This window comes from Pipra filicauda, unplaced genomic scaffold (assembly GCF_003945595.2).
Source record: "Pipra filicauda isolate LSUMZ 115617 unplaced genomic scaffold, ASM394559v2 scaffold212_size3012638_pilon, whole genome shotgun sequence".
Lineage (NCBI taxonomy): Eukaryota > Metazoa > Chordata > Aves > Passeriformes > Pipridae > Pipra > Pipra filicauda.
Window position 1 is genome coordinate 1,084,732 of NW_024104324.1, and position 13,342 is coordinate 1,098,073.

Sequence of the window (13,342 nt, forward strand, 5' to 3'; positions counted from 1 at the left end):
CCCCCTTCTAGGACGTTCGGAGCGGCGCGCGGCAGCGGGTGACGTCACTCGCCTCTCACGCAGGCGCCCAAGGCTCCGCCCCCCCCTGCCCGGCCGAGCCAATCGCTACGGGCGAAGCGGCTCCGGGGTGAGCGCGCACTAGCTCGCGCCCATTCAGGCGCCGGCCCCGCGGCGCCTGTCGCGGACGGCCGCGATTGGCTGCGCTCGGCGAGGCCCCGCCCCTCGACCGGCAGGCCCCGCCTCCCGCCCCGCGCCCCCCTCCCCGCGCCCCCCCCGCGCCCGCGGTGAAGGTTCCCGATGGTTCTGGAAGGAGGCGGGTCCCGCCGTATATAAATGGTGCGGGCGGCGGGGAGCGCGCACTAGCGAGCGCACAGCGGAGAGCGAGTGTTGTGTTACAGCGCCAGTCAGGACAGCAGCACCCCTTCCCCCTGCCAAGGTGAGCGGCGGAGGTGGCGGCGGCCCGCGCCGCGCCAGGGATGGATCGGCGCAAAGGGAGCGTTTTCCTACCGAATCCTGGGAGTTGGGGGGTGCGGGGCTGGGGTTGCTTGGGAGGGTGGAGGTGGGGAGCTGCGGGAGCCGCGTGGCGCAGGACGTGCTGCCCTCTGTGGCCCGTTAGATCCCGGGAAAGGTGGGGGGTTCGGAGGGTGATGGGGCTCCAAGTCTGGGTATGGCTGAAAGGGAGGTCGCTGCTGATGGCTCCGAATATACTTTATTAAATTCGTATTTTTTTTTGTTTCTCAAGTAAGGCGGCGAAGGGGGGGGGGGAATCGGCAGCTCTTGCGGCGGGGGGGGGCGGGCTGGGGCCGTAGGTGGCGGTCAGGGAAGGTCCTGTCCCGGGGTGCAGCCGCAGCGCCGCCTCCCCCTCGCAGGGTGCCCGGGGAGGGAGTGACCCGGCCCCGCTCTGGCGCGGGGGAAGCGGGCGGCGAGGGGGGTTCGCGCTCAATGAATGGGCGCTCGGCCATGAGAGCGCAAGATGGAGGAGCTGCGGTCCGGGAGAGCGGCGGGGGCGGGAGGGGGGGCGGGCGGAAAGGAGTCGGGAGCGGGAGAGAAAAAGCGGGAGGCGCGGGGAGGAAGGGGCGAGCAGGAGGGAAAGAGCGCGGCGAGGGGAGGGAGCGGGGGAAAGGCATGGAGTGCAAGAGGGGAAGGAAAGGCGTGCGGGGTTGGGGGGGGGGAAAGGAGTATGGGCAGTAGGAAAGGACTGGAGTGCCAGGAGGGAGCGAGGCGGGGGGGGGGAGGGGGGCAGAGGGGGAAGGAGCGGGGGGAAAGAAACGGGGTGCAGGAGGAGAGAAGGAGCGGGGGCAGGGAGGGGGTTAAGGACGGGGGCTAGAGGAGACAGGAGCGGGCTCGGGGGGCTGCTCGGCACCGCAGCGCTCGGGCGGGGGGGCGGGCGCGGGCGGGGAAGGCTCTGGCAGTTTCTAGAAGGTTTGGCGGTGCCGGCGGGCGCCGGCAGGGGGCGCTGCGCGGCCGCGCCGCTCGGGGGGCGGGGGCGGCCCCGGCGCGGGCGGGGGGAGCGTCGTCCTGGGGCCGGCCCTGCACCGCGCCGAGGGAGTCTGCAGCGATGGGAGTGCTCGGGGAGCTTCTAAGGACGGATATTACTCCATGTAAGACGGGGGGAACGGGTCCGGCTGAGCCGTGTTGGTACATAAGTCGCAGTTAATGCGTAGAGTGTGCTGCTGGAGGGGATAGTTGTAAGTGCAAAATTATAGGTGGACGTGAAAAAGTAATTCAAAGACGGACTTTATGGTGAGAACGATATCTGCTTCTTGTGTGACGAGGGGAAATAAAGGTCCTCTATTAATTTCTAAAATAACAGAGGAGAGAGAAATCTGTGTTAGCCTAGATGGTGCAAATAAAAGTGAATGTAGCGCAAGCCTGTAGTAAAAGTCTTGCATCTAGTTTCTGCATTCCTTAAAACTCCTGAATTGTTTCTGTCTAGAAATAAGATCCAGAGAGGGGTTTTTTTTTGTATGCGTGTGTTCCTTTAGTGTTGAAACCACGTGGTTGAAATATTTTATCTCAGAATACCACTGTGACTGCCTGCAATGGGATATGTGTGCCAAGCTGTTCCAGAATTGAATTTCAACTCCCTTCTTCCTTGCAGATGCCAGAAGCTGTGCAAACCCAAGACCAACCCATGGAGGAGGAGGTGGAGACCTTTGCCTTCCAGGCAGAGATTGCTCAGTTGATGTCTCTGATCATCAACACTTTCTACTCCAATAAGGAAATCTTTCTCCGGGAGCTGATTTCCAATTCCTCAGATGTAAGTACCTGAAGCTCTAGTCTGCTTCATTATGTTATTAGGGCTACTGAAATATTTAGGAATAGTCAGGGAATGTTAAAGCCTGCCTCTTCATTTTCAGGCTCTGGACAAGATCAGGTATGAGAGCTTGACTGACCCAAGCAAGCTGGATTCTGGAAAAGAGCTGAAAATTAACCTGATCCCAAACAAGCATGACCGCACTCTAACCATTGTGGATACCGGCATTGGGATGACCAAAGCTGACCTGGTCAACAACCTTGGTACTATTGCCAAGTCTGGCACCAAGGCTTTCATGGAAGCCCTGCAGGCAGGGGCTGATATCTCCATGATTGGTCAGTTCGGTGTTGGCTTCTACTCTGCCTACCTGGTTGCTGAAAAAGTGACAGTGATCACCAAGCACAATGATGACGAGCAGTATGCTTGGGAGTCCTCAGCTGGAGGGTCCTTTACTGTCAGGCTGGATAACGGTGAGTATTAAGTTTCTGCTCAGCAATGCTTTGTAAAGATTTATGACAGTGGCACCTACTCAATGCATGGGAAGAGACAAATGGGAGAGGTGAAATAAGTACTATTGAATCATCAGGCACAGGCCCAGCTGATCCCTCCCAATTCAGTTGGTGTAATTTAATAGATAAAGGAATGCCCAAGTAATTGGTGCCTTACATAAAGAAGACTTAAGATTTTTAAGCTTACACATGGAAACATTTCTGTAGACTTGTACAACTACTCTGTATGCAGATCCTTTAAAGATAACCCATGAACAGAGCAGTGAATATCTCCCTAACCTCACTTTACAATATGTGCTGGGTACAGCAAGCTTGTAAATCGCTAAGGCTGTTTCTGTACCCAAAGCTTCATTTTCCCAGTGGTAAAAAAATGACTTACAGCAGTGCCTTTTTAAAGAATTAATCCAAGTCTACTATGCCACAGCCAAGTAAAACCTGTATGCTCCGTTCTAGGTGAACCTCTGGGCCGTGGAACAAAAGTCATTCTGCATCTTAAAGAAGATCAAACTGAATACCTGGAGGAACGGCGCATCAAGGAAATTGTGAAGAAGCATTCTCAGTTCATCGGCTACCCTATTACACTCTTTGTATGTATCTTGCTTGAAGCTGAATCACCACTTACAGACATGTGAATTTTTGTAACGTGAGAAGGAGCAGTACACTTGTATTGTGGTGGTTACGATTCTTTCAGATGTGAGATGGAGGCAGCTCTTGGGATATGCAGTTCTGTTAATTACAGATTTATTTCACAGGACTAGATTAAAATAAACCTGGGGTTTTCAAAGCCAGTGGTGTATCTGCCTCCAAACCATTAACTACATCTTGCTGTATTGTTGAGGTCATTCAGTGTAATGAAATTAAACAGCAAGAACTACCCCGTGAGCATGAGGAAACAAAATACCACTTGTGTCTCAGCACTGAGAATGGGAGTCCTTTGAGTCTAGAAGGAAAGACTGACATTGTGTTCATGTAGTTTTCCATCTTTGTCAGACTGTGTGAGGAATACCTTAGAACTATTAATTATGCAACTTACCACTTTCTCAATTCAACTGCTGATTTCTTCTGTAGGTGGAGAAAGAACGTGATAAGGAAGTGAGTGATGATGAGGCTGAGGAAAAGGAAGAGGAAAAAGAAGAGAAAGAGGAAAAGACAGAAGACAAACCAGAGATTGAGGATGTTGGTTCTGATGAAGAAGAAGAGAAGAAGGATGGAGACAAGAAGAAGAAAAAGAAGATCAAGGAGAAGTACATTGATCAGGAAGAGCTCAACAAGACCAAGCCCATTTGGACCAGGAACCCAGATGACATAACTAATGAGGAATATGGAGAATTCTACAAGAGTCTGACTAATGACTGGGAAGACCACTTGGCTGTGAAAGTAAGTTTTCTGTCTTCCAGCACAACTTTAGTTGCTTCATTTGTATTGATACTCTGAACAGAGTCTGCACTCAGTAAGTGCATGTGCCTTCCCAGTTTGTAGCTGAGTTCTTACTGTGTCAAACTGAAAAACTTAAAAGTAGGTTGCAGATATACATAAATTGAGTTATTTGGGTTTGTAGTGTTCGAAGGACCTCGGGTGAGATGTGAGATCTAATAATACTCTTTTGTGTGCCTGTAGTGGGAAGTACTGTAAGAACATATTTGCTTCCTAAATTTCAATCTCTGATAAAAGGGAACAGAAGGTCATTTGAACTGGCCTTGTAACTGCACACAAATTTGATGTGTCTGTCTGAAGAAAGTGCTTGTTCCTGACCTATGTCTTGACTATTGTGTTTATTTGATGTCCAGTGGTCACCATTTGTGTTGTACTTTTGAAGAGCGGTTAAAAGGTTATTGCAGTGGAAACCATGCAAATTGACTAAAACGATCATCTTGCTTCTTCCTCACAGCACTTCTCTGTGGAAGGGCAGTTGGAATTCAGGGCTCTCCTGTTTGTCCCACGGCGTGCACCCTTCGACCTGTTTGAAAACAGGAAGAAGAAGAACAACATCAAGCTGTATGTGCGCAGAGTTTTCATCATGGACAACTGTGAGGAACTGATCCCTGAATACCTGAGTGAGTATGATTTTGGGAAAAGTTAAAAGTACTGCTTAGTTTATGTCACCCAGAATTCTGTAGAAAACCAATCTGTAATTTAAGTGGGCAGAACCACTTTGGTAGTGACTGGTAGTGTTTGACATTGACAAAGGTAATTTTATTATTTTCCAGATTTCATGAGAGGTGTGGTAGACTCTGAGGATTTACCTCTGAATATTTCTCGTGAGATGCTGCAGCAGAGCAAGATCCTGAAAGTGATCCGGAAGAACTTGGTGAAGAAGTGCTTAGAACTTTTCACTGAGTTGGCTGAAGACAAGGAGAACTACAAAAAATTCTATGAGCAGTTCTCCAAGAACATCAAGGTTTGTAGTCTGATACTGGCAGCTACGGATCCTTGTTACACCTGAACCGCTGAACTACCACAGTTCAGTATTTACCTAAAGGAATCATTTAGTAGCAGGTTTTTTTCTTCTACCTTTGTAGCTTGGCATCCATGAGGACTCCCAGAACCGCAAGAAGCTCTCAGAATTACTGAGGTACTACACATCTGCGTCTGGTGATGAAATGGTTTCTCTGAAGGATTACTGCACTCGGATGAAGGAGAACCAGAAACACGTCTACTACATTACTGGTGAGTTGGAACTGAAGTGATGTGTAAATGCAGATATATATGTAGAATTAGCTTTTTGGGGGTGTGTAAGTGCTCTTACAGGGCTTCCCGGTCTTCTTGCTTGGCAGGAATGGGAAACATCTCTTACCTGGCATTCCAGGAAATGCAAAATGACTTCCCAACCAGGGCAGAGTATTAGAAGCTGAGGGTGTGAGCTTTAAAAGGCTTGTTTCTTCAGGCTGTTCATGCCCCTTTTTTTTCCCTGTGGTATGTACAGGAAGCACCGCAGAATGTTGCATAGGCTGCGCAGAAAATGAACAAGCTGCTACGTTATTGCTGGGGCTCAACTCTGGCATCCTTGTTTCTTGCAGGTGAGACAAAGGATCAGGTGGCCAACTCTGCTTTTGTGGAGCGCCTTCGCAAACATGGGCTGGAGGTGATCTACATGATTGAGCCCATCGATGAATACTGTGTGCAGCAGCTGAAGGAATTCGAAGGCAAGACCCTGGTTTCTGTGACAAAAGAGGGTTTGGAGCTTCCAGAAGATGAGGAAGAGAAAAAGAAGCAGGAGGAGAAGAAAGCCAAGTTTGAAAACCTTTGCAAAATAATGAAGGATATCCTTGAAAAGAAAGTAGAAAAGGTAAATAGAAGTACTCAATTTGCCTGTATGTACTCAGTTTGTCTATATGTAACAGGTTCTGTGATCTGAAATGAGTAAATCAGTTGTACTTGTTGAAATGTTTAAATTACGAACTTGGCTTTGTTATTCCCTTTCTAGGTTGTTGTGTCCAATCGTTTAGTTACTTCTCCATGCTGCATTGTGACAAGTACATATGGCTGGACTGCCAATATGGAGAGGATCATGAAAGCGCAGGCATTAAGGGACAACTCCACGATGGGATACATGGCAGCAAAGAAACACCTGGAGATTAATCCTGATCATTCCATCATTGAAACACTGAGGCAGAAAGCAGAGGCTGATAAGAATGACAAGTCTGTGAAGGATCTTGTCATCTTGCTGTATGAGACAGCACTCCTGTCCTCTGGCTTCAGCTTAGAAGACCCTCAGACACATGCCAACCGCATTTATAGAATGATCAAACTTGGTCTGGGTAAGTTACATATCTGTCCTGGCTCCAGTAAACTCGGTATGGTCACACACCCCTTCAGGGTGTAATGGCTGTAGATCACCTTGGTGCTGCTTGGTATGTGTGGAAAAAGGGGGACCATTCCTCAGATGGTTATGCTGCAATACATAAAGATTTGAGTTGTGCTGTCAGCATTAACAGTCCATGTGTTCTCTGCACAGGCATTGATGAAGATGACACTGCTGCAGAAGAAGCTAGTCCAGCAGTCACTGAGGAGATGCCACCTCTTGAAGGAGATGATGACACATCACGCATGGAGGAGGTGGATTAAACCAGTTTACAGGAACTCATGAATGTTTCCTTGGCTAATATGAATAAGTTATATTTTGTATATTATGAATGTTACCTGCCAAAAAAAAATCTTTGACACTTTGTCTGCATTCCCTCTTTATATTTATTTTCAAAGATGTTCTACCTTTATTTTTGTTACATTGCTTTTTCAGCTGATGTGAGATACAAATGCCATTGAGGGAATATTTTCTTTAACACTGTACAACCCTAAACAGGCAAGTTAAGAAGTAGTTATTTTTGTCTGTATTAGCTGGTTGCAGGTGGCAGGGTTTTTGACTTATTCTTAATTGCCAGAAATGTGGGAAAGAAGTAAAGAAGATGGGATGACATCAGGATGTTCTGAGTTTGTTTAGTGTTCTACAGCTCTTCAACTCTTGTCTAACATACAGTACCTAGTAACTAGGTATCCAGGAGAGCTGGAATTCTTGGGGAAGCTTTAACCCTTCTGCTCCTAACAAGTTCTTGATGTTTAAAGTTGTTTTTTATACTGTTCAAGGATTCTGGATTGCACTCTACCATAGAATAGAATCCACTGTAAATCTCTATTGTGACTTATGCAACTCTGCATGTACAGTTCAAACCTAGAACTGTAAGAATAAAAGTGTTAAGAATTGAGTCGTGTCATTGACTTGTCTGTTACCACTGAAACTAAACTTGCTCTTCTCAAGCCCAGAATCAGTCACTCACTGCTTTGGATCCTGAGCAGCAACTGTGTCCTTTTAAATGTATTAATTGCACATGCTTGGCCCTCCCACTGCAAACCAGTATCTCCTCAAAGCAGGAAAGTAAAGCAGTTCTTGAAGAACTCAAGACAATTCCATCTCTGAAAGTGGTGATTTGCTCTAAGTTTGGTTTTAATTCATGTTGATAAATCCAGTTAAAAGTCCCGGCTAATGGAGCTCCAAGCCTGATCTGTTGTTTTGCAGGGAGGTGATGAAGTTTTGGCATGAGAAGTTATGTAGTCAGCTGTACATCACACAGTCTGCCAGGAAACTACTTGGCCTTTGAAGGAGGAGTAGTAAAGTTTTCAGTAAGTAGCTCCACCAATTTGCCCTGCAGATTACATTTGGTATTTGCAGCAAGCTTGAGTTAATGAACTTGGTAGGGAGGAGGGGGTGGATAGGGGCAAGTTCTGAGAATCTTGTCCTGCTCTTACACAAACATTGATCTAGTTTCCTGTTTCTGTCTTTTCTGCTTCATGACACTTGAGCTCCTAATATAAAATAATTCACACATGATGGTGTGTGGGAGATGTTTTTGTAAAAAGGTGTTAAAGGGACAAGTGTTACCTGAAGAAGTTTCCTGCAAACTAATTTAAAGTAACTTGTTGCACAAGTTCTGACTTCATAAGGAGGCTGTGAAAGCAGCACTCAGGGTAGGATAGGCCAATCCCTGCTTCATTCAATCTGCTATTGTGGATTTAGTCACTGAATTCAGCGGCCCTTGGGTTGGTTGCTTCAAGCTGATGTTTCTGCGTGTCACTGCAGTAAAGTGCTCATGTGGTTGCAGATAACTCAGAATATTTTCTCCAAGGCGAAACTTCAGATTTTATATGAAAATATAAATCAGCTTTGGTAGTGCTTACACAATTGCTGAAGGCTTCTCGTGCTTGAGGGCTTGTGTTTCTCCTGTACCCCAACTGCTCCATAGAAACTGGTCTTGTGTTTGTTATTCCTAAGTAGGAACAAAGAGCAAATAGATGCCACTTGCCTTAGATGGTTCAGAGTATCAGTTTCTGCAATGAAACTTGCATTTAAAAGCTTCTCCCACAGTTCTCAGTGCTTTACACATTCACATTTCCAGATTTTGTCACAGCACGTTCAGCTCTGGGTGACTGAAGGCACACGTAACTACAGGTGAGGTATTTGTCTTCCACACCTCACACTGTGTGTCATGACATGAAATGCCCAAAATCCCAATTATGGTTATGAAGTGCAGAAGAGGCTGCTGCTTGCCCTGGCAGTGAAAGTCCTTAAGCACTGTCAGAACACGCATCTAATTTTCTCGGGCAGTGAGGCAGGAGATGTTCCCCATAGCTCTGCCTGGGGGCTGGGTGAGGCGTGCTTGAACTTGAGTGTCCCTGTACATCAGGAGCTGTTTGTTCGTTCCGGGGTGAGATGCCCTTCATGTATTCCATTACCACCTCTTGACATAGCAATGAATGGTGCCATAGTAACAAACACAACACCAAACCAGGGGCAGTAGGTGGAGTTGCAGAGTTACGTGTGTGCACCAGCAATGACTTGCAGTTTGGTGCATGGATGATGGAAGGGATGATCAGGAGGAAAGCGCTTCCACTGGGGTGATGCTCCAATGCTGAAAACCACTGGGAGGGCTGATGTCAGCCTCCTTTAGGCAATTGCTTCAAGGCCTAGCTGTCAAAAATTGTGATTCGGTAGTAATGTACCAAAATGAAGCAGGTGGATTTTAAGGTATGTGTGACTTGTGACTAAAATCTATTTTATGAGATCTTTCATGATGTTTTAAAAAATGGTGACATCTTCCAATTAGTACTCTGGGATTTAAAATTTACAGTGACAAAAGATCCTAAAGACAGTTTTTCACTTGGTCAGTGAATTGATGGCTCAAGTCTTTACCTCCCTTGAAAACTAAGTTACTGGTTGGAGAAGAATTCAGGTGAAACTTGCAGGTTATCTCCAGTATTTCTTGCCCTGAGAATGAATTGGTGTTTTGAGTAACTCTGAGTTTGAGCAGCCAGACCATAGAATTTGCACAAAGGACATGAATGACAGTGGCTTTTGCTTCGGCACAGGGTGCAGAGCTCCCCTCATTTCCCATCTTTTTCCTGAAATACATTTTAGGAAGTAGGGACACTGTTACCAGAAGTTCTCTTGCTCGGCTACCTGTTGTAGCAGTTCATGGTCTTTGTTTCTCACATTTTGTACTGTTTTAACAGTAGATGGAAGTGTTACAGAGCACCACAGTGGAGTTCTGGAAAGGCTGGGTGCCCTAGTAACCACTTCTCTTCAGGTTCTTTGACCCTACAGAGAGGTTCATGGTACAGCCAGTGCTGTTTGGGGCTCACAGGGTCATTTCTGCTAACAAAACAAAGTTCAGCAAAGGGTTATGTACTGATAGTAAAATGCTTCTCCCTATTTGAGCTGCAGGACAGTGAAGCCAAGCACTCTGAATATGTGATTACAGTAACACTTGGCACAGCTTGGATGCTGGATTCAGAAGTACTTGATTGTGCTCCTCTCTCTGGAAGGAACCCCACTCCATAAGTGTTCTGGATTTTTGAGCCTTAGGAGCTGAAGTGCTGGTTCCCCTGTTGCTGTAGCGAAAGGCTCCCACCGCCTGTTACGACCCGCCCCAGAAAAAGGGAGGGGGGTAACCCAGGTTTTTATCAATAATTCCCTTGGGGCGGGTTAGAGTGAAACGACACTGAATAATCGGTGTCTGAAAACATATACTGGCAAGGTTTGTTTTAACAATTCTGTATCAACAGGCATGCTAGCATTTCTATGATGTCACATAACAACGTGGCATAGAGATAACCTTTGGCGGGGGGAGAAAATGCGTAGGGGAGAGAGGCAGGATAAGGGTAAGGGAGAGAAAAGCTGAGAGTGGACAGATGTCTATAGTCACCGCCCACGGGGTCCAGCGATGAAATGTAGTAGTTGCAGCTTCCATGTCTGTCAGTTGAAGTGGTGGCCTTGATCTGCTGGGGGTGAAGGAGGGAAGCCCCCACATGCCAAGAAGTTATGAGTTATTATATCCATGGTCAGTGTCACGGGCCATGCCTCGAGCCTCCAACCTCTCCCTGGGCCCTGTGTTACTGTGTCTGGCCTGGTTCCCACCCTTTTCCCGACTGGCAGAGGGGGGGGATGGGCTCCTATGGGCCATCAGAGGTCCTGCCCCTTCAGGGCCCGACACCTTCAACTGCCCGTCAGAGGTACAATGCAACAGTCAAAAGCCTGCAAGCTCGGCTCTTGCCTTTTCAGGGCTTCACACCTTCAGCACTGGAGGGAGGGAGGGGCCGGATTGCTCATCAGAGGTATAATGCAAGTCAAAAGCCTACAAACTTGGCTCTTTACTGGAGGGAGGGATGGGCCAAACTGTCCATCCGAAATGCAAGTCTAAAGCCTGCAAAAGTCTCCTAGAATGCATAAATCATCAAACATTTCAGTCTCTGACACCACCGTGTGCCGTACAGTCTGAATTTTGGATGGCAGCAAAAGGGAAAAATGGCTTTCATTGTCCTGGAAATTGCAACAGTCAATTGAAGCAGATGGGTTTCCAAATGTAACAAGAAAAGGAACAGAAAAAATACAAATGTAAATTCTGTGCTGTGGTGAATGTGGGGGGGAACTGTATTTGTTTTGAAACAAAAAAGCATCTAGAATGTGCTATAAACACATTAACACTTACATAAACACATAAACACGGCATTCATGGCCAATCATGTGTCTTGCCAGGGAAGGGGTTTTTCAGGTCTTTTGCATTCATTTACTACTAACTATGAAGTGTTCAGTCTATTATATTCTTTGTTTGTATTTGGAGGTCTTAATTTGACAGCAGAGGGCTTGGCAATAGATCATTTCAGAGGGTCTTCTGCTTATGCATAAATAAAACTTTTATCATGAGTTGCCTAAGAGTGAGGGTGCCCTGAAGAAAGAGTGACCTGAGTGTCAGAGCTGTACATTTCTAATACTTTGTTACGCAGTGATCGTCTTTAAATGTTCTTCATTTTCAACCAAGAAAACCTTACCTGGGAAACATCTGAATAAGTCATACTGGGACAATGAAAAGTGATTTCAGACAAATACTGGATTTTCTTGTAGCAAATTGTGTAATTGGGAAGAACTGGTGAATAAAGCCATCCTGAGCAGGACTGGTCCAAGCAGGAGTGGATGTATCAGGGGAATGTTCAGGGCACACAGCAGCAGTGATGTGAAAAGGAGACAGAGACGTGCATTCTTTTGTACCAAGGTGCTGTTTTGATGAGGAAGAAGAGGGTGTGAGGCAGAGGGTGTTTATCTTCACACTGTGCAGGGTTCTCTTTTAGAGCTTTAAAATGCACAAGTATGGTTTCCAAGGGTATTGCACTATGTTGGTTTTTTTCTTACCTATTTGTGACTGGTTGTAAATTATATTGTTGTCTTTCTGTATCAGACAAAAAAATAAAGTCCAAAGTAGTTTTGGACTTCGCAAAAAACCTCCTTTTTCACGAAGAGAGGCCTTTCCATGTACTGTTCCACTGGTTTTCCTGCAACAGTTTTTAAAAAGCTGTTGACAAGCTTCTGTTGCAAAACATAAGTTAGTTTAGCAGATGTGTAGAGTGATTTCTGAAACTATAATGGTGATGGTCTCTCCTGCACAGTGCCATGGAGGTTGTGCTCTACTTGCTAAAATGCTCTCCAGCATTCCTGCTTTGCTCTATCAGACAGTTCTGTGCACTGGAAATCTGCAGGAAAGCTCCCACCCAACCACTTCTCGGTGATCCCGTTGGTGGGAACTGAACCTGGCAGCACAGACCTTGCCTCACTCATTTGGAGTATTTTTATTTGAGTTTTTAGGTGCTCACCATAGTTGCTCAGAAGAGGGATCCCTTCACTCAGGGTGCAGCCGGAATGTCACTCGCAGCAAATGTCAGAAAGGAGCTAAACCTCTGCTGATGCACAGCATGCCAGAGCCAGAAGATTTGGGAGATGTTAGCCAATTTAGAAGATCCGCAGTTTACTCTTGCACTTGGAAACTCAGCCCTGCCAGTTACAGAGTCCCACAGTGATATTTACATGGAACTGGAAAATGATTTTCAAACACCAATGGAAATAAATGGTGAAGAGGCAGCTGCTTTTCATCAGAGGAATCATGTGAGCTGTCTAAGGAATCTAGATCTACTGCAGCCCTGGGTGCTTGAATGCACTTCACCCACGGAGATCAAGCCTTCAAGATCTGTGGGATTCATGGAGAACTCTTTTAAAATTGCTCTGCTCCATTGTCTGCCTGTAAGTTTGCTGCCCAGTCCCGTCCAGATGGGCACAGGCAGCAGGTTCACTGTGTGAGCCTTGGCCTGTGCTCACCTTCACAGTCATGATTTTATTTGAAACCCTTTACAGACCAACCATTCTCTGGAGCCTGGGCCTTGTTGCCAACAGCTGTTGCCTGTAAAGCAGCTAATTTGGGGCAGTCTTTTGTGGGAGTAAAGACTCCCAGCCACGTGTTTGGATGAAGGATGATGATCATTTGCTCTCATTCAGTTTAGCTGGCACTGCAGGCATAGCACAGAGCTCCATAGCTCCCACCTTCATGGTGGGAGATGTTGAAGGAATATCGAGTAAGACTTTTGCCTGCTATCTTTTGTTTTGAAAACGGTTGGAGAATCTGAAGAGGGAGAATAATCATCTGATGATCCTGATCTGGTTAGAGAAGGTAAGGAGATTAAAAGGAAGTGTCTGGGAAGGCAAGAGGTGTAAGCAACAGGGTCTAGCTCAGCTGGAGGCAGGAGTGGGCTGGAAGGCTTGTGG

General features: G+C 46.7%; 1 protein-coding gene across 1 annotated transcript; it reads left to right on the forward strand.

The window, feature by feature from the left end:
• The first annotated feature begins 241 nt into the window (after positions 1-241).
• On the forward strand, positions 242-7,466 carry HSP90AA1 (heat shock protein 90 alpha family class A member 1). Its single transcript, XM_027730870.1, has 11 exons — positions 242-436; positions 2,102-2,260; positions 2,361-2,727; positions 3,220-3,353; positions 3,835-4,143; positions 4,655-4,820; positions 4,974-5,164; positions 5,286-5,433; positions 5,784-6,052; positions 6,191-6,524; positions 6,722-7,466. Exons 2-11 carry the CDS (start codon positions 2,102-2,104, stop codon positions 6,829-6,831), a joined length of 2,187 nt encoding a protein of 728 aa, XP_027586671.1. The 5' UTR covers positions 242-436; the 3' UTR covers positions 6,832-7,466.
• The last annotated feature ends 5,876 nt before the right edge of the window (positions 7,467-13,342 follow it).